Raw genomic sequence first — 22,540 nt, 5'->3', positions numbered from 1 at the left:
ACGCTATTTTGGGGACAGCAGCTGTGCCGTCATTGCGGCAACACGTGATCTAGCGACTTCCAGTGACAAATCATGTAGCCAATTGCGGATCTCCCTGAACAATAGTTGGCAACACTGTCTGCAGTGTGTGTGATAAATGGTTCAATAGGGTGTTTATGGAGCGTGTGCCAGAGAAAAATAGGAATCACTGCTAATTACATTAATGAATTTAATGGAACTGAAAGGCCTTCCTTAGGGAAATGGGTGTGGATTCAAAACACCAATTAAAACTGTAGTTTTATTTTCAAATAATATTAAGGAACTGGAATGAGCCAAGTTAAAAAGTGGTGCATAGCTTTGTTTAGCTATTATTAATACATTTTAAACCAAGCACTCGTATTTGAAAGCTTTATGGAAATAGAGGTGTTTCTTAAAGGATTGCATCACTAAAACGCACAAACAAAAACATGAATACAGCACATGCTGATAAACCAGCACAAACTGCCTAGTTGTAAATGAGTGTTTATCCATTAGCATTGGCATAGCAGTAATAGAGCGTGTAGAGCATGTCAGCTACATTCTACCCGGATGTGTGGTGCAGGGCTTAATCTCTCTCACCTAATGTTTTAATACAATTGTTACCATCTGCTCACAGCGCAAAGCCTGTTTAATAAAGGCTTGTTACAGCCAACTAAAAGATTAGCATGTGTCAATAGCCATTTGTGCATGTAGCTTCTCTTGGATGTCCACCAGCAGACAGTCCCAGCCTGTACATATGGAATAAAACAGAGAAATCTCATTTGGCCACAGGCGTGGTTTTATTGAGCTTATAGATACAATAATTGGATTTGTTGGTAGGTTTACATGCTTCTGTGGAGACGGTGGATAATTGCAATTGGTGTTTTAGATTGAAGCTTCAGTAATTACAGAGGATGAGCCCATACTTCTATAACAAGTAATTACTCTGTTCCTGGTACAGCAGGAAGTTTGGATGGCTGCCATCCTGTTTCCTATTCCTGCTGTGCATGGCTCTTTTTTTCCATAATGGAGGCAATGTCTAATGAATGCATGTCTGAGCAGCCATTTTACCCCTGATGTATGTTTCGGCTAAGCATCCACTTAGCTGCAAATGTATATTTCACATAGTGAATAATTCAACGTTCCAATGTTCCACACTCATCTTCTATCATATCCTCTTCACACTTTAGTCTAAGTGACTCTGTCCTAAATGGTTCCCTATTCGCTACATAGTGAACTACTTTTGACCTGAGCCCTGCTCAAAAGTAGTGCACTTTATAGGGAATAAGAGTGCCGTTTGGGAGGCATACATGGTGGCACAAGCTACTAAACTGGATGAAAACTATTCCATAAAAAATGACCCCATCTGAATGTTATATGTGTATGTTTTACAGGGACCTATGTGATGCAGGTGACAGCCACAGATGCAGATGACCCTACCTATGGAAACAGTGCCAGGGTGGTCTACAGCATCCTCCATGGCCAGCCTTACTTCTCTGTTGATCCCAAGACAGGTAAATAAGATGGGCAACGTCAGTCAGCAATGGGTCTAATTTGGTACTTGTTACTCTTTACATAATTGTATATGCCATTTAAAGGACACTTTTCTCCAAAGAAACTTACCGTTTCTATGTACATGTGGTCCTGGGAAGCACCGTGCTCCAACTGAGCCACGTAGGACCCATATGTTGGTCAATGTTGAATGCTGTTATGTTTGGGATTGTGTTAACTATTATCCAGCTTTCTTTGAAATGACAAAAAGGCATGATAATTATCTGTCAAAAAAAAGAATGAGTTTACAAAAAAACAATGAGTTTCCAAATGCTGTAATAATCGAATAGGTGGGCGTATATTCTAACTCTGAAGATTAGTATTGACAAAGTGTTTTCTTGAATTGAATTATACATTATTGATCCGATTAAACAAATGAGTGAGATATCTTGATTTGATTACATTGTAGCTGACCAGGGCAATAGATTAGAAACTGTGGCAAGCTAAAGTTCCTTAAGTTCCTTTATGGTGGACCACATTTCCATCCACACTTTTTAAAGTCACACTATTAAAAAAAACAAGACCGCTGTGATGGAAACAGGATGTTTTGGTGCAACTTTATAAATGACAACAGTTAATCTGTTCGTTTGACATGGTGGGATCTTTTTATATCTGTAAAATTAATGTGTGAAATGGAGGTTGAACCGCCTTTATGCTCCATTATTGATATGATAACCATCATATCGAAGTAAACTTGTAGTCACACGATGATATGGTGTATGGTCCTCCCACTATGAAACAATGCCGTTTATTAGGTTACAGATGAAATAAGTTATGATGAACTTCACATGGTGGTGAAAGTGCATAGTGATCTTGATGCTCCTTTCCAATAAATATTGAGGGTCTTATTCTGGTGACATGATGATTGATGCTTGACTGCCATTTGGCCCCCCAAAATATTCTCGCTCTTATCCACAATAATCTCATCATGCACACTAGCCTATCTGCAGCCAACCTGGTCTCGTAAAGTAGAGGTAACATAGTAAATATAAATCCTGGACATTCAATTTAGTACGATATGTTACATTTTGTTACATCTTATCATATCACTTTAGCATGTTAGCTAATTAGCAACTTTGAAACTACTTACTACTTTTTAGCTACTTTGAAACTACTTAGCTTGTTAGCTAACCCTTCCCCAAACCCTAACCGTTTTAGCTAACCCTTCCCCTAATCCTAACATTAATCATTTTAGCTAAACCAAACCCTTTAACCAAACTCCTAAACTTAACCCTAACCTTAACCCCTAACCATAACCCCTAGCCTAGTTAATGTTAGCCAGTTAGGAACATAACATACGTATTTGCAAATTCATCATATATTGTACGTTTTGCAAATTCATAACATTCAAATTCATAACATACATAGGTGATGGACATCCATAGATTAATATATACTGTACATTGGATTTACATATGGAATAATGCGAAATGCTCTGAGACCAGGCTGTAGTGCACAGCCTACCCACACTGTATCTGGGAGCTGTTGGCTGGAGCACACGTGCCAAGACCAGAGTAGGCATATTTGCTATTTAACAGTTATACAGTAGTGACAAAACTATTGGTAGAGTTGAACTTTTTTTTAAAAATCAGCATATGAAAATTTAAGCACACTTTTGTTGTATAGATCGTTGACAAAACAATTACAATTAAATCAATTTTAAGCCCACTTTGTAACACAACAACACGTGGAGAGAAAAAAATGTCAAGTGTGTGAATACTTTCTGAAGAAACTCTAATTAAATTCAATATACATGTACGTGCAGTGCACATTACTTTGTCCCCTGTAAAATTTTTAATTCAACCAGAAAAGGACATTTCTTACAGAAAATGTGTGTGCTTGCTTGTCTTAAAGTATTTTTGTGTGAAATAGTAGTAGTGGTAGTGCTAGTGGTACTGACTGCAGAAGTAATGGTAGTGGCTTGGCATCTATGACCGTGCCAAAGGATCAGCACCTCTCCGACCCTGCACGCTCCAGTTGTCATGTGTGTCCGGGAGCCAGCTTGTGCCATTGAACATCAATCTTATAATAGACAGCTAACTGTCGAGAACCCTACAACCCTCTTACAGTATGTATTTGATGTAGCCTAATGGTCGATACAGTTTCTACTTCTTATCAGTGTGTTCAAAGATCTGATTGTCTGTGTTATAATTTAGATATGTATTATGTCTTTTGAAAGCAAGTGAAAGAAAATGAATGTATGTCACAGAAAAGGTAGGGGAAAAAATAAAAGGAAAACATGATAACCATTTCCAACGTGATATCAGAGGGAGAAAGGGAATGGGGAGAATCTATCGGAGATTATGCCTTTCCTCCCTGGAGAATATACAGAACACACACTGTGACTGTATTTCAAACCTGATGGTGAAAAAATCCAACTGTTAAAACAAATGTTTCCCACGCTGAGCCTGCCACTACATACATCAATGCAGCTGAACAAACAAGCAGGAGAGAGAGAAAAAAGAAAGGGGAAAGTGGGGGAGGGAATCACATGCCTTAATCACCATGCACTTCACAGCATCATCCCTCCCTGTTAGAGCCGGCATTCAAAAAAGATGAGAAGAATGTCAAAAAACAACATCCTTTGTTGCACTCGCAGAAGACAGGATTTGAGGATCAAATGTGAAATCCGTCCTATTCATGTTACGAATGGGGGAATAAGAGAATAGGAAATGTACACCTTGCCACATTTCTATCCCTTCTATCACGCTGACATCCTCCTAGCTGACCTGGCCATTACTCGGCTGTATTTCCTCTGATGTCAAGGTCCCCCAGACCCTCTGGTGAATCATTATAAAGCCTCACTTAGTTCAGTATTGAATGTCAAGTGTCTCCACTTGGTGAAATGACCTCTATTTCTATATATCACAGCCTTGACTTCAGGCACATTAATGCACCTCTAAGTATAGGCTCTTTCTAATGGGGCTGCTACACTGTAAAACGTAATGTTGCCTTTTAGTTGTTTCAGCTCATTTTCCAAAGTCAACTCAACTGAAAAATACTGAAATTGTTAATTGTGTAAAAATATTTTCAACAAAAACGTGTGTTATCCTACTACCTTAAATGACTTGTTGCGTAAACTTCACACTTTCAGACAAATCAATGTGCTTCAGCTGTTTGTTTTTTGTTTTGCTGACAAAGCTACACTGTTAGCAATTGCTATAGATTTTATGATATGGATAATTGTATGGTACTGTATTACTGTTTTGCTGTGTATTTGCTGACAATCGCAATGTACTTGGTTACTTTTTGGACCGTCCTGTAAATTATCTTAATATGCCTCACTTGCAATTACAGTTATTATTATAGGATATTTCAGATGTGCTTACGGCACACACTGTTAAAAATAATTTATAATTTTAAAGTACTTCACCGGCTACATAGTTTCGGTGAAAATACAGCAAATATGCAACTACTATTGTATTTTTACAGTTAAACTGTATTTTCAAAAGTAAATTTACAAAAACATACTGTATTTTTACTGTCAAATTAAGTTGTTATTGCTGTAAAATGACAGCAGGGATGGTAGGACTCAACAGGCAGTTAGTTATTGTCATTGTACAGGATACATATTACAGTAAAATCTTGTAAAATTCTATACTGTGAGTACATTTTACACTCAACATCATGGGAATTGAACTCACAACCTCCTGGGATTTTAACCTCTATTCTTCTGGTTGCCAGCAACTAGAATGCCACCAGGTCTGTGGAGCTGACAGAGATTGGCCTGACAGATTTAATGTCAGTAATATATTTCTGCACTTTGCTAAAAAAAAATATGCTCAGAATAAAGTGAATACTTGTCCGATTATCTGACAACACCATCTTAAAAATAGCAGTGCTCAGGGACAATTGACGTAAAGTTTGCACAATCTCACTGGAGATTTTAACTTGAAACCTCTTGGTCGCGAGTGCATCAATGTTTCTGCAGTGCCTCAAGGTACATACTGTATTTATTACCAAGAACATACTGTATCACACTCTCTAAAAAGTGGTACAGTTAGAATACAGTGTTGTTCCCTGGTGTACACATAAGGTACCTTTAGAGGTACACATATGAGCTTGCATGGTTCTGCCCGGTACCAAATCTGAGATTGGCCTCAGATGAACAACACTGTACCCTAATCCTTCTCTGATTTTGCGAGTGAGTGGATACATGTTTGCAGTAACAAATATGTACCTGGTGGCACTGCAGAAACATCAATGCACTCCTGACCAAGAGATTGCAAGTTCAAATCCGAAGAGCTTATGCAAACTTCACGTCAAGTGTCCCAGAGCACTGCTACTGTATATGTTGTTGTGGTCAGATAATTGGACAAAGACCTAGTGGTGTAGAAGTTAATATTCAACCAAGAGTTTCTGAGGTCAAATCCCAGATAAGGTTGAGTCTCAAGTGTGCTCATAGTAAGAACTTTACAAGAATGTTACTTTTGACTAAAAGTATCAAGTTCACTCAACAAGTAATTACATCCAAATGTGTCAGTTTCACTCACTTTACTAGGTGGAAATAACTTTAGATTGGACTTGACTTAACATTTTAAGGCGGCAGGGTAACAAACTTGTTTAGTTTGACTCAACTATCATACAGCAACCATCAGCCATCCTTCAGAACACATGTTAACCCTCACCTTGTCCCTTCTCAATTATCTTGCTTCCAGCTATCTTCTATTTGGACTGCACAACTTATGATCATAATAGTGCCTAGATGTCAGATGTCATTTTGACGTGTTCTAAAGATATCATGTTACCATTAGGTATAATAAGGACGGCCTTGCCGAACATGGACCGCGAGGTGAAGGAGCAGTACCAGGTACTTATCCAGGCCAAGGATATGGGAGGTCAGCTGGGAGGTCTGGCTGGGACCACTACCATCAACATCACCCTCAGTGACGTCAATGACAACCCACCAAGGTTTTCCAAAAGTAAGTGAGAGAGAGAGGGAGGGGGGTGCTGTTCTGTGTATGAAGTTTACTTTAAAGTTCCATGTAGACATCTGTTAAAAAAGCATGTTGATAATATTGGTTTTAATATTCATGTTTCATTTTTTTATTGTATAATTGGTTATAATGCTGATTCCCACTGGGCAGATATCTATGTTCTTTCCATGTCTTACATATTATATATTATTTACTTGTAGCTTAGTACCTTTCCACGTAAACAGACATAGGTATTTACCTTCCATTAATCCATTAGTTTTCACTTGCAGTGTTGTTCAACTCAGTGGGAGCTGATGCCTGTAATAAAATAGTTGGAATTATTTACTTTAAGCCAGCAAACAAATCAATTCAATGAAATAGTTCATCAGTGTAAAACGTAAGATACAGGAGGCAGGCCAAACATACAGATTGTGTAATTGTGTAAGATTTTGCTATTCATTCATTTATTGATCTATGAAAGTCAGCATATTTGAACAACATGAATCAATGCCACAACTGTGAATATGCATATTTATGAATATTGCCTTTATACATATATTTAAGATCACTCTCCAAAACCCTGTAACTGAATATGAAAGGTTAATGGAATACTACAAACATGCAATTGTGACTGAGTATTCTGCTCTGGGGCCTCATTTATAAACGTTGCGTAGGCACAAGAAAACGACGCCACTTTCTAAGCAAACTTTGGGATTTATAAAAAACCACACTTGACAGGAGAATATGCGGTCCTCCACGGACACTTTGACATATACTTATGCACATGAACTGGAGTAATGAAAAACTGCGACTCCGATTGCGGAAGGATGAAACACTTTGAAATTGAAACCATTGTGTGAAATAAATCAGAATATTACCTCTCATATATGAAGAGTTCCCTGGACTGCACACAAAAAAACATGATTTAGGGTTATAAATACAAATAGAAATATGGTTTGCAACAAAAAAAAACTAAAACATGTTGTCCAGTTTAATTGAGAATCATATTTAATTGGCTCTGTAATTATTAAACAATACTTGCATGTTATGACATGTATTCTCATAAATAATAAGGTGAATAGTAGGACAAATTACATTTAAACTGATGTCGTTTTCGATGCCTCAGGCGGGAAGATACGAGTGCACAGTTTCATATGTCGTTATCACATGTTTGTTGCGCAGAACTGTCAATGTGATAATGACCCTGTCATTGTCAGTTACAATCAGGGTAATTACCACACCTGAAGGTGTTACGTAATTGGGTAGCTTTCACAATCAAATGGGTGGGTATAAAAAGGCATGCAATTACAATGCGTAATGATGCACAATGGCTACTTTGGCACTGTTGGAAGATTTGGCGAATGGAAGAATTCGGAGAGAGCGAATTCTCAGAGACAAGCAAGATTTACTTGCCAATGATGATTAGTGGCTTATGAGCCGGTTCCGATTACCAAGAGTGGTTCTCTTGGATCTATGTGCTGTAGTGTGCCCAGCCTTACAGAGAAGCACCTGCAGAAACCAAAAGGTGCCTGTCACACTTCAACTCCTTGGCAACCTCGTTAATAGCGTTGATGGTGTCGCTCTGCGTTTGCAGGACTGCATCTGTGAGGACACGGCCGCTGGAGGGTTGTGACGCACAAGGTGCTGTGGAGATGCTGGGGCTGGGCGCACTCAGCTCCTACTCAGCTGCAGCACCACCGACCCCAGTGGAACACGCAGTGACTAAAAACAATCGAAAATGTCACAATTGTCACAAATGTAAATAATTATTGAATGCTTTCGATTTACTCTTTTCAAATGAGGGAATACTAATTACATACCTGGATCATACCGTGCATCTTGCACCGTACTGACAGGATGTAAGAAAATAGCTGTTCATATACTGTGATAGACACAGTTCCAACCCGTCTGTTGGCCTATCACAGTAGAGGCTGCGCGGTTTAGACTTGCTCAGGCTGGTCCCCGCCTCTTGGCGCTTCTTGGAGTCCACCCTCTGTCGATGTATAGATTCTCACTGTTCTGGTATCACACCCTAGTTACTGCAGCTACTCAGTTCCCATTATATGTTATTGTGTTCTTCAGTATTTTCTAATTCAATCAAACCTTGTGATGAGCCTTCCCTCCCTGTACCTGATTAACCACAACTTTGTAAGATACAGCAAGTCACACCGTGTTGCTAAACATTGTCACATACAAACACAAGGACAAAGCATCTGCTGGGCTGTTATCTACAGTTTTGCAACATGCAGCAGTCTCAGCATGTTGCTCAGTCATTGACACACACACACACACACACACACACACACACACAGACAGCTGCTGTTCAAACAATTCAATCTTACGTGATAGAGTAGTGGGTTATAGAGCATAGACATAAATCCTCACAAAGGAAAGTACCTTTAGTCAATCTGCTTTCAGTGTGAGAGCTTCCCATGTCTGGAAAACCCTGCCATTAGACACACACAACTGTGATTAATGATGCACTGTCCCTGTAAAAATAAAAACTACTCAAACTGCAATCACCTTTAATGATCTGACATTGTTCCACGTAATGGAAACAGATTACAATGTTAGACTACATGAACTTTCTTGCTCAAATTCACTGGTGTTACCTAAACAATCAAACCAAGAATCAATAACCATCAGAATACATTATCACAGTGTTTCCTTACTCACACCTGAATCACTTTCAGCTTAACTCTCCTATTTATTTTTCCCCCAGTGGGCAAAAATATAACCCCTCTCATTTCAACGTTTCTCCTTACCTCTATCGTAAGATTAAAACCAAACTTTACAACTTTTTCTTCTCTTTCCTCTTCCCACTTATAAAATGTCCAAGACTATAAAAATAACACACACAGCGCCAAAATTATAACATGTGTCAGTCAATCTATTAGAATGAAAAACATTTCGGTGGGCACCACTCTATCGCCATTATTTCTCCGCTTTTATTTCGAATTTCTTAAATTTAGGCAACTGTCTCCTCTATGATACAGTCATTTAAATATGACTCAATTCTCAATACATTATTCCAGCTGATCATTTAGTGAACAGACACCGTCTTGCATCAAAATTTGTTTTGCTATTATTTTGAATGAATCTAGTCTATCAATTTAACCTAAACAATCTATTAAAAAGTTAAATGTATCCCTTCTTTCGATTTGAACCAAACAAGCTATTAAAACGTTCAGTTTATATCTTATACAAACACTAGTGACCATAACGTTCCAGGCAAAACATACAAATAGTTGAATTACAATCAAAAACTCAGAATTTAGTCAGAGCATTGGCTGGGAACCAAACCCAAGCATCCAGCTTGGAAGGCAGCTATGCTCACCACTATACCACCAACACTATGTGAATGACTAAGATTCTCCGCAAATAAAACCACTTTACAATTGTCCGTATTCGTAAAATCAAGACACGTCACTATCGAGACAATTCCCCCAAAAATAGCTCTAATTTAAAGGTCCAAGCGTTACTTCGGCTATGATTCTCAAATTCTTGCTCCTTTTAATAAAAGTAGATTTCAATTACTTTACTACATCACATTAATCACGCAATGATAATTAATTTGATGGAAACCTTAGGCTTTGAACAACATAAATTACATCGAGATTCCCTCTTAATTCACTCTAATTTATGGAAAACAGTTTATTCAATAAATCCCGCAACTCCTCTCATACTGGGAAGAATTTTTTTTTAAATCAGACCTTAAGGGCAGTTTTATTTCAAATGTTGTACCCAGACAGAGATAATCCAAAAAGCGTTTTATAGTTCAATCAAAGGTGGACACACTAATCAGTTTCTAGAGCTCAATTTCCCAGGTTTTGTAGACTAGTTTAAAAGTGCTTAAAACCTCATCTTTATCAAATTATCCAGTAAAGATACCAACTCAAAACTTACGTACATCTACGAATGGGTTGTTTAAATTGTATCTAATTATATTCTCAGCCATACTTTATGAAATCTCTAGTAATTGATTACACACATACAATTTATCACAATTTCAAATATTCACAGAATCCATATAAAACGTAAGAAAATCTTAGGTACTCACACAGAACTTTAAGGATCACCCACACAGGATTGGTCAGATGTTCACACAGAACTGGTCAGATGTTCACCCAGAACATCAGAACATTCTTGAAAGGTTACCCACACAGAGTCAACCTACCCCGCTCACACAGAACGCTCCTACAAATATTACCTAGTGATCCCATAACAAAATACTCACACAGAGTAACCCAGGGCATACCTGGCTAGCACATTTAAAATAATTGGAATTCACCACCTCTGAGAGTCACTTAGACAGTCACACAGACACATAGAATGAGTTCCTTCTTCCAATAGGGCTTCACCAAGTACCATGTTTCACACAGAACACACAATCATCCTGGCCCCTCACCCCCACAGACCGCACCAATCCCCACTGTGATCAATTCACTGCCGGGACGGCTCTTGGTCGCCCGCAACCAAGAGTATCTTTGAGCCCACAAACTCTCAGATTACTCTCCTCTGACTCGGCCTTGCTTACACCTCCAAGGTGCCCTCCTTACAAAGGAATTCACACTCCGAGTATACATAATAGAGGCATATTTAAAAACTCGACTTCAAGTGTGTGTGGTTCGCTCACCTCTTTCTTTAAAAAAAACCTCAGTTCGAGATGTGGTATCCACTCGGCTCGCTGCCTCTCAGATCAAAGGTTGGTCCATCTGCTTCGTTCCTGAAGTGTGGTTTCCCTGAGATCCCAAGTTTGAGGGATCCCTCGTGCACGATTTATTTACCTAGATCGTCAGGAACGGTCACCAAGTGAAGATTCACATCCGGTTCGTGATGCCAAATGTCGTGGTAATTACCTGTATTACTAAAAATTGAGAGAGCAAATCACACACAAGTCAGAGTTATATTATAAAGTCCATCTTTAATTATATATGAGCTTCACCATAGCCCTGTGACTCTCAGATCTATTCAGTGTCTATAAATTAATTCTCTGATAGTGCTTACAAAACAATTCTTAGTATCATTTATAGCCAAAACACACCCCTCTCAACTCACATGACGAATAACAGATCTTAGGAACATTACACAAAGAACCTTTTACTTGAAAGAGGAGTATCCCATAGCTAGATAGCATTAGCTATAAATTATTGTTCAGTTTGCTCTCTTAGACGAGATTTGAATCTAGTTCTTGGTACCACTTAGGACCAAAACATTACCTCATCCAATGGCATATATCAATGTCAATTCTAGATACCTCCATCTCAAATACACCTCCTCCTGGACAAGATCAGAAAAGACAGTGAGCCTCTTAGGTCATATACTAGGTCAAGATAAGGGCATCCTCAGAGGGGACATACAATAGTTACAGACATATTCCCATAAGAAGACAAGCCTCCATTCTGTCCTCCTCCCCTTCTGATATTCTTCATAGCATCTCTATGGTTTAACAGATACATTGACAAATGAAGACAAGCCTGACCTCTCCCCTTTCTGGGCCCCTAGTTACTAAGCCCTGGAGAAGAGAGAGGAAAATGCAACTGCCAACAGTATTATCCAAAAGAAAACATCATAATGACAAATATCTCACATCTCACAAGCATTATTATGTAAATAAAACATTTTATTTATCAATGTTACCTAACTAATTCTGATTCAGCCACGACAATTCACAGCATCCGCCACATGCTGCCACTAACGCCTTTTTGGAATTTGTAATGCCCACACTGTGTCCACCAAACAATATATTTTTTCTTGCTTCAACCTCTCCTACAAGAACTTTCATTTCACACTGGATGAAATGTATTTTTTTAGCCTTTCTGTCAGGATTTGCCATTGTCGTCTAGCAGTCAGTATGGATGAATATTAATTAGGCCCTGACTATTTATAGGCAACTATGGGTGTTAAAAGGGTGGGACAAGACGCTCACTCACGTGCGCCACATTTTGAGCTGATTGTGATTTATAAAGGGAAACCGGGCATAAGCACTTTTTGTTTCGTTCGTTTGACGTGAATCCTCCGCACAGTCTTATAAATGAGGCCCCTGGTTTTTTAAATATTTTTGACATGCCTTTTACAACAGGCTACTTGGGCAGGTAGTCACTCCACTCTACTAATACTATGATATTTCCATAATGATGTTACAGCACCAAGGTTCAGACCAGAGGTGAAGAGGTCTGTCCTTTCTTTATGTCATCTGCTCTCTCTCCCTTTCTCTTGCTGTATTGCACAAAAACGTACCATGCCAACAATGACAATTCGCAGATGCAGTTGCTCTGCTGCTCACTTCCAAACCATTTAGGGACACACTGAAAAAAAGATCAATACAATGCCAGAAGTTGAAAATGAACTAGACTCTAGATCAATCTATTTGTTTGTTTTTGTCTGTAAGGTTTCTTTCACCTGAGAGTCCCAGAGTCCTCTGCAGTGGGTTCTGCTGTGGGAAGGATCAAAGCTCATGACTTGGACATTGGGAAGAACGCGGAAGTAGAGTACAACATCGTACCGGGGGACGGAGGCAACATGTTTGACATCATCACCAATGAACACAATCAGGAAGGAATCCTCATTCTCAAAAGGGTAAGGGTCTTCATCAGTCACGTGATGGCACTTTAAATCAAAGGACAGGATTATAGTAATGGGCTGGAATGGAATGATTGGAATGTTCCCTTTCAGTGTTCCCTTTCAGTCAGTCCACTTCGGTACTACATACTATGGGTAGTCGCACTCTCGCAAGGATCTACAATCGCACCTGACAAGGCCTATCTTGACGATTGGCTGATCGTGGTTACAACAGATGTGTCCCCCCAAGGGTGGGGCACGCTGTGCAAGGATTACTCAATTTGGGGAGTATGGACGGTGTCACATAGTGCTTGCTATATCAATTACCTGGAACTTCTGACAGTGTACGTAACTCTCAGGCAGCTCTCACAAGTGTGCCCAATTTGACTGCCGCTTGTAGAGAGATTCCCAAAGGCTGGAGCATCACTTCACCAGCTCAGGGCATGCCCACACCAGCATGCATTTGTATTCTACTTGTGTGCTGCTGTAGCCCCTTGCTTTAGCTACCATCATGGAGTTCGGTAAATATTTACATAAAGAAACTGTTAAAACATACAGGTGCTAAATCAAGGTGACTTACAAAGATGAGGAGCAAGAGAGTGATTGTGATGTAAGGTAGTGTCCACAACCAAATAACCATTGTGGAATCTGAAAAGACAGCCTGATGGTGTACTTACAATGTGGACATGATAAAATAAAGGAATGAGGTGGGTAGATAACTAAATGTCAAAGTAGCAAAGTATTTTTAAACTAAAAATCAGATCTCTTAAATGTTTTGTTCATTTTAGTTCTATTAGATAATAGATGTACAATAGGCCATAATTTATATTTTGCCCAATAGGTCTGGCACATTCCCACGTTCAAGGAGCTTTTGATTGGGTTATTTTGCCTAAAAACCTTTAGGCAATGGTGGGCCGTCAGGGCCAGCAAGGCCTTCTCTACTGGCCTAAACATCATCAGAATATAATTTTTTTTAAATATATTTTCCCACAAATATGTATTAAATTATTCCCCAGAGTAAGAGTTATACTCTTCATTTCATAGCTTTCCTCTTGGTTGCACTGCTTCCAGCCCCAGGTTGAGATTTGGAGGGCTGGTCTTTATGTTAGATCTTTTATTCAATCATATTCAGCCATCATGTGTTGCCAGGGGTCTAAAATCTGCCCCCAGGCCTTCAGAATCAACAGTGCGGGCGCTTGTAGCTTAAAGTGAATGGAAATGAAAATTTTGTGTCAACCAATCAGCTTTAGAGTTGGCTATTGTACGCCTGCTGTCTAGCTCCAGTGTTACACAGGAGCCAGCTAGCAGGCGTAGTGCGTGCACGTCTTTTGATTGGATTACCAATATTGAGAGGCAGGTCCTTTGGGCAGGTCTATGCAGAACCTCAGAACTAGGAAACTGAATTTGATAAACAAATTCATTTGCGTACTACTAAGCTGTTTTTTCAACCCACAATGGCGGAAGGAGGAGAGGATATAATTATAACGCCATTCTCAAGACGAACTTTTCAAGAAAAGTTAGACATTGTAAGGAGAGGTCGCCCGACGCCGACGCTACAAAGCCTGTCACAGGCGGGAAAGGGGTTCGTTCGCCACTTTCAAAGTTGGATGGATTTTGTGTTCAAATAATCAGTCTTTGGTGAGTAGGCATACAATGCATTTTATTTTTTATTAAATGTGTATGTATGTTTCGCGTTTTATTTAGTTAATATGAAATAGCCTATATATTAACATAATAAAATGGCAAATAGCCTATGTTGCAAATTATTTGTTTTCTTTCTTTTATTTTCAGTGAATAGTTATGTGTCTTTATCATCACGGTGAAAATGCTTTGGGTGCGACAATGCGCTGTTTAGTGAACACACTGTATTATACTTTTTTTTAACTTAAAGCTCAAAGTTTGTGGACCATAAATGGATAGAAGAAGAATATTAATATAACTCTGTTGCACTCGACTATGTTCTTGCCTATTAGTTGAACTGTACTGTATTGTACTCTTCCCCTGCAATTCTCTGAATAAAAATGTCAATTTCAAGGTGACGCAACGCCTGGTTATACTGCGTTTCTGTCTAAATGTATAGTGTCTAGAGCCATGGCATCATAATGATGGTAATAAGAGGTGGATTAATTTGGGTGGGACTGTGTAGGACCTCACTGAAGGCCCAGGCCCCAGGCCCACGGCTCGCCACTGCATTTAGGCCTACCCATAGAAAAATCTAAAATAAACGTTGCATCTCTGCGAAGCCTGGCAAGACTGGCCAAAATGATGTTTAGCATCCCCAGTGGCCCTGCAAGTATGGAGAGGATATTCTCTGCTGCTGGTTGGCTCTCTAGGCACCATCACATGAGCCTGAAGCCACAGACTGGCCAAACTCGTGTTTCTAAGGCACTAATAAGTCCTTTTTCATTTAATTTGTATTTAATTATGAGTAAGTCACAGCCTATATGGGCAATGTATAGACTATATAATAATTTAATACAACAAAATGTTTTTCTTTACATGCTGAGCTCTTTATGTCCCTACCAGCCTCTTGTGTCACACTCACAAATGCTTCACAATTTACTTATTTGTAGGATATAACCTTGAAATAACTGAAATAATATAGCCTAATTATTCATTTTCATTTGACACACTGAACTCTAGTAGTTGGTAAACCAGGCGAGGCAATCATTTGAGAAACCAAGGCTGTCGAGTCTGCCAATAAGAATGTTGTGATTGACACAGTCGAAAGCCTTGGTCAGGTCTCTTATCTATGGCGGTTATGATGTCGTTTAGAACCTTGAGCGTGGCTGAGGTGCACCCATGAACAGCTCTGAAACCAGATTGCATAGCGGAGAAGGTATGGTGGGATTCGAAAGGGTCAGTAATATTTTTGTTAACTTGGCTTTCCAAGACCTTAGAAAGACAGGGTAGGATAGATATAGGTCTGTAGCAGTTTGGGTCTAGAGTGTCACCCCCTTTGAAGAGGGGGATGACCGTGGCAGCTTTCCAATCTTTGGGAATCTCAGACAGAAAGAGAGGTTGAACAGGCTAGTAATAGGGGTTGCAATAATTTCGGCAGATCATTTTAGAAACAGAGGGTCCAGACTGTCTAGCCTGGCTGATTTGTAGAGGTCCAGATTTTGCAGCTCTTTCAGAACATCAGCTACCTGGATTTGGGTAAAGGAGAAATGGTGGGGGCTTTGGCGGGTTGCTGTGGAGGGTGCCGGGCAGTTGACCGGGGTAGGGGTAGCCATGTGGAAAGCATGGCCAGCCGTAGAGAAATGCTTATTGAAATTCTCAATTATAGTGGATTTATCGGTGGTGACAGTGTTTCCTAGCCTCAGAGCAGTGGGCAGCCAGGAGGAGGTGCTCTTATTCTCCATGGACTTTACAGTGTCCCAGAACGTTTTTGAGTTAGTACTACAGGATGCAAATTTCTCTTTGAAAAAGCTTGCCTTAGCTTTTCTAACTGCTTGTGGGATCAGTGTGGTAGATGTGTTGTTACCTACCCTTACCACCTGGGGGTGACCCGTCAGGAAGTCCAGGATCCAGTTGCAGAGGAAGGTGTTTAGTCCCAGGGTATTTAGCTTATTGATGAGCTTGGAGGGCACATGGTGTTGAACACTGAGCTGTCTATGAATAGCATTTTCACATACAGTAGGTGTTCCTTTTGTCTAGGTGGGAAAGGGCAGTGCAGAGTGCAATAGACACTGCATCACCTGTGGATCTGTTGGGGCGGTATGCAAATTGGAGTTGGTCTAGGGTTTCTGGGATGATGGTGTTGATGTGAGCCATGACCAGCGTTTCAAAGCACTCCATGGCTACAGCCGTGAGTGCTACGGGTCAGCACTCATTTAGGCAGGTTACATTAGTGTTCTTGGGCACAGGCACTATGGTGGTCTGCTTAAAATATGTTGGTATTACAGACACAGATAGGGAGAAGTTGAAAATGTCAATGAAGACACTTGCTAGTTGGTCAGCGCATGCTCGCAGTACACGTCCTAGTAATCCGTCTGTGTGTAGACCCTGTGAATGTTGACCTGTATAATGGTCTTACTACATTGGCTGCGGAGAGCGTGATCACACAGTCTTCCGGTTCAGCTGGTGCTCGAATGCGTGTGTCAGTGTTATTTGCCTTGAAGGGAGCATAGAAGTAGTTTAGGTCACCCGGTAGGCTCGTGTCACTGGGTAACTCTCTGCTGTGCTTCCCTTTGCAGTCTGTAATGGTTTGCAGGCCCTGCCACATCCGACAAGTGTTGGCTTTGCGGGATTGCAGGATTTATTAGAAGCTTCTAGCCTTTAGCTCAGTGCAGATGCTGCCTATAATCCATGGTTTCTGGTCGGGGTATGTACGTACGGTCACTGTGGGGATGACTTCATCAATGCATTTATTGATGAAGCCAATGACATATGTGGTGTACTCCTCGATGCCACTGGAGGAATCCCGAACGTATTCCAGTCTGTGTTAGCAAAACAGTCCTGTAGCTTAGCATCTGCTTCATCTGACCACTTTTTTATTGACCAACTACCTCTTACATGCTCTGCCCCGCGTGTTTGTCGGGCGGCATGTGCAGGTCAATTTCCCGACAACATGACGACAGTGGCATACAGTACATCAACATGCAGGGGGGACTCAGTCCCTCCCCCTCCTCACCTTGACTCGCTCCTTGTTGCTGTTGAGCAGTGCACATTTGCTCTCAGGCGATGCATGTTCCCATTTGCCTTAACTCCAGTGCAGATATGCTATCCAGGGGATGGGGCGCTCTTCCACAGAATTGGAGACTACACCCCTAGGTGGTTGCCCAGATATGGGAGAGGTTCGGCAGTGCCCCGTTGGGAACTGATGTTCTGGCGTACCAGTGGCCTCAGACCTTCCTTAACGCATTTCCGGCGGTGGTTCTGATTCAGCCCATGTTGGAGATGGTGCGGCGGGAGGGCTTATCATTCATTCTTTTGGCTCCCCGTTGGCGCAAGGTTCCTTGGTTCACAGCGATCATTTTCCTTTTGGGGTGGGGACCTGCGGCAAATCCCAATTTCTTTGGTTATTATAACAAATGAACTTTTTTACCCAGCATGCACTAAGGCAGGTTGATTTTTTTTTAAATTGTTTTTAATATCTGTGTTTTTGCATTTACATTGAGTGATTGATTGATGAATCTTGTGCTACACAAAGATAAATCATTTACATTTGTCTAAACTAATCAAATCATTTTGTCATTATGAAAGCAGAAATTCCAGTGGGAAAATTCCTGGCAATACTCCAATAGGATTATAATTTTTTTATCTGGGATTTTTGGAAAAGGTAGTGACATTTTTTAACCCTATTTGCTGGCCTTGTCCCTGTTAACCAGGAGTTTCAGGACACTGTATTAGGGTAAAACGAGGCCTCAAAATAAGGTCTTAAGGTACACTATATAAACAAAAGTATGTATACACCCCTTTAAATTAGTGGATTCGACTATTTCAGCTACACCCGTTGCTGACAGGTGTATAGAATAGAGCACACAGCCACGCCATCTCCAAAAACAAACAACTACTCAAAAGCTCAGTGACTTTCAACGGGGCACCATCATAGGACAAGTCAGTTCGTCAATTTCTGCCCTGCTAGAGCTGCCCCGGTCAACTGTAAGTGCTGTTATTGTGAATTGGAAATGTCTTGGAGCAACAACGGCTCAGCCTCGAAGTGGAAGGCCACATAAGCTCACAGAATGGGACCGAACGGGACTTTGCTGAAGTGCATAAAGCATAAAAAACATCTGTCTTTGGTTGCAACACTCACTAAAGAGTTCCAAACTGCCTCTGGAAGAAACGTCAGCACAATAACTGTTTGTCGGGAGCTTCATGAACTAGGTTTCCATGGCCGAGCAGCCGCACACAAGCCTAAGATGCCAAGCGTCAACTAGTGGTGTAAATCTTGCCTCCATTGGACTCTGCGTTCTCTGAAGTGATAAATCACACTTCGCAATCTTGCAGTCCAACGGACGAATCTGGGTTTGGCGGATACCAGTAGAAGACTACCTGCCCCAATGCATAGTGCCAATTGTAAAGTCTGGTGTAGGAGGATTAATGGTCTAGGGCTGTTTTTCATGGTTCAGCAGACAATGACATTCGAGACGATTCTGTGCTTCCAACTTTGTGGCAACAGCTTGGAGAAGGCCCTTTCCTTTTTCAGCATGACAATGCCCCTGTGCACAAAGTGAGGTCCATGTTGGTTTGTTGGTTGTCTGTTGTTTTCCATTTGGTAATTTTTATTCAATTTGGATCATCGTCATCTAAGAACTGGAATTGTAAGGTGACCAGGGATTTGAAGAGGGTGGAGGTGACTAGGAAAGGATTTGTTGGCAGGGCGGAGGTGAAAGCTCCAACAGGGGTGGGGGCCGTTTCTGGGAGTTGGTTGGTGGGTATGGCGGTGTCTGTGGAAAGGTCTGGGACTGGCTCTTCGTTTCTGTTGTCTGGTGGAGAGGGCAGGGGGGTGGTGGGTTTGGGATTTGTGTTATTGTGTTAGTGGGTTTGGGGGCGGCAGCCCTTGCCCTGCCAGTGTCAAGAACTGAAGAAGTGGCCCTCTTCCCCGCATAGGTTGCAGGAGCTTATGGAGAGGTAAAATCTGTCTTGCAGATGATGGCTGTGCAGGCTGTGGCCAGATGGCCCAGTTGGCCGCAGTTCCTGCACAGTTTGGGAATGCCATAGTAGTGGACGGAGTCCCTGTTGTTTCCCAGCGTGATGATGCTGGAGGGTGTTGGACTCTGCCCAGCCATTGTCGTGCTTCAGTCCTGACGTTGTCTTCGTCCAGGACCCTCCTAGCTGCTGACTTGAGGGTGGCGAACTTGCTTAACCAAACTTGTACAGTTGAAGTCGGAAGGTTACATACACCTTAGGCAAATTCATTTAACTCAGTTTTTCACAATTCCTGACATTTAATCCTAGTAAAAATGTCCTGTCTTAGGTCGGTTAGAATCACCACTTTATTTTTAGAATGTGAAATGTCAGAATAATAGTAGAGAGAATGATTTATATCAGCTTTTATTTCTTTCATCACATTCCCAGTTGGTCAGAAGTTTACATACACTCAATTAGTATTTGGTACCTTTTCCTTTAAATTGTTTAACTTTGGTCAAATGTTGTGGGTAGCCTTCCATAAGCTTCCCACAATTTTGTCCCATTCCTACTGACAGAGCTAGTGTAACTGAGTCAGGTTTGTAGGCTTCCTTGCTTGCACACTCTTTTAAAGTTCTGTCCAGAAATGTTCTATGGGATTGAGGTTAGGGCTTTGTGAATGCCACTCCAATACCTTGACTTTGTTGTCCTTAAGCCATTTTGCCACAACATTGTCCATTTGCGACCAAGCTTTAACTTCCTGACTGATGTCTTGAGATGTCGCTTCAATATATCCACATCATTTTCCATCCACATCATTTTCCATCCTCATAATGCCATCTATTTTGTGAAGTGGACCAGTCCCTCCTACAGCAAAGTACCCCCACAACATGATGCTGCCACCCCCGTGATTCACAGTTGGGATGGTGTTCTTCGGCTTGCAAGCCTCCCCTTTTTCCACCAAATATAATGATGGTCATTATGGCCAAACAGTTCTATTTTTGTTTCATCAGACCAGAGGACATTTCTCCAAAAAGTACAATCTTTGTCCCCATGTGCAGTTGCAAACCATAGGCTGGCTTTTTTATGGTGGTTTTGGAGCAGGGGCTTCTTCCTTGCTGAGCGGCCTTTCAGGTTATGTCGATATAGGACTCGTCTTATTGTGGATATAGGTACTTTTGTTCCTGTTTCCTTCAGCATCTTCACAAGGTCCTTTGCTATTGTTCTGCACTTTTCAGACCAAAGCACGATCATCTCTAGGAGACAGAACGCTTCTCCTTCCTGAGCGGTGTGATGGCTGCGTGGTCCCATGGTGTTATACTTGCGCACTATTGTTTGTACAGATGAACGTGGTACCTTCAAGTTTTTGGAAATTGCTCCGAAGGATGATCCAGACTTGTGGAGGTCTACAATTGTTTTTCTGAGGTCTTGACTTATTTATTTAGATTTTTCCATGATATCAAGCAAAGAGGCACTGAGTTTGAAGGTAGGCCTTGAAATACATCCACTGGTACACCTCCAATTGACTCAAATTATGTCAATTTGCCTATCAGAAGCTTCTAAAGCCATGACGTAATTTTCTGGACTTTTCCAAGCTGTATAAAGGCACAGTCAACTTAGTGTATGTACAATTCTGACCAACTGGATTTGTGATACTGTAAAATAATCTGACTGTAAACAATTGTTGGAAAAATGACTTGCACACAGTAGATGTCCCAACCGACTTGCCAAAACTATAGTTTGATAACAAGACATTTGTGGAGTGGTTGAAAAATGAGTTTTAATGACTCCAGCCTAAGCGTATGTAAACGTCCGACTTAAACTGTTTGTCATAGTCCTGGATCCATACATTGTGAAACTGTACTGTAACTACTTTGGATTTGTGTGTCGGAAAGGGGGTATGCTTGGAATCTGTTAAACGATGCTGATTCTTTGCACTTTCAGAATTTTGACCAAAACTGGATCTTGAAACGGGCGTCTAATGATTCCTGTGGCCCTGGGTGTTTCACCAGGCAGTTCACATCACACTGTACAAAGCCCATACCTATCTGGAAAACTGTCTGGAGAACTAAAGTCAGTGTGGAAGAGGTGAAAAAAGTATTGTTGTTTATCAACAATGACAAGCCACCGAGGTCTGACAATCTGGATGGAAAATTACTGAGGATAATAGCAGACGATATTGCCACTCCTATTTGCCACATCTTTAATTTAAAGCGACTAGAAAGTGTGTGCCCTCATGCCTGGAGAGAAGCTAACGTCATTCCTCCACACTTGAGTAGTAAAGCCCCCTTAACTGGCTCAAGTAGCAGACCAATTAGCCTGTTGCCAACCCTTAGTAAACTTCTGGAAACAATTGTGTTTGACCAGATACAATGCTATTTCACAGTAAACAAATTGACAACAGACTTTCAGCACGCTTATAGGGAAGGATACTCAACAAGCACAGCACTTACATAAATGACTGATAATTGGCTCGGAGGAATTGATGATACAATAATTGTGGGGGCTTTTAGACTTCAGTGCAGCTTTTGTCCTTATCGATCGTAGTTGCAGCAGGAAAAACGTATGTGTTATGGCTTTACACCCCTTGCTATACTGTGGATAAGGAGTTACTTGTCTAACAACACAGAGGGTGTTCCTTAATGGAAGCCTTTCAAACAAAATCCAAGTAGAATCAGGAATTCTCCAGGGTAGCTGTTGAGGTCCCTTGCTTTTTAAAATATTTACTAGTGACATGCCACTGACTTTGAGTAAAGCCAGAGTGTGTATGTATGCGGATGACTCAACACTATACACGTCAGCTACGACAGAGACTGAAATGACTGCAACACTTTACAAAGAGCTGCAGTTAGTTTCAGACTGGCTGACAAGGAATAAGTTAGCTCTAAATATTTCTAAAACTAAAAGCATGGTATTTGGGACAAAACAGTCACTAAACC

At 40.9% G+C, this 22,540-nt stretch overlaps 1 protein-coding gene across 1 annotated transcript in view; it reads left to right on the top strand.

Annotated features, from left to right (window-relative positions):
• LOC110535564 (cadherin-12-like) overlaps window positions 1–22,540 on the top strand; it is a 208,501-nt gene that overhangs the window by 124,622 nt on the left and 61,339 nt on the right. Inside the window, exons 4-6 of the mRNA XM_021620630.3 lie at window positions 1,392–1,511; window positions 6,303–6,470; window positions 12,856–13,043. Of these exons, the coding sequence (XP_021476305.3) occupies window positions 1,392–1,511; window positions 6,303–6,470; window positions 12,856–13,043 (476 nt within the window). The remainder of the gene's footprint in view (window positions 1–1,391; window positions 1,512–6,302; window positions 6,471–12,855; window positions 13,044–22,540) is intronic.

The sequence above is a fragment of the Oncorhynchus mykiss genome, chromosome 11 (assembly GCF_057628025.1).
Source record: "Oncorhynchus mykiss isolate SJ-2025 chromosome 11, ASM5762802v1, whole genome shotgun sequence".
Taxonomy (NCBI): Eukaryota; Metazoa; Chordata; class Actinopteri; order Salmoniformes; family Salmonidae; genus Oncorhynchus; species Oncorhynchus mykiss.
The sequence above is the reverse complement of the archived record's forward strand: the minus strand, read 5'-3'. Positions and strand labels throughout refer to the sequence as shown.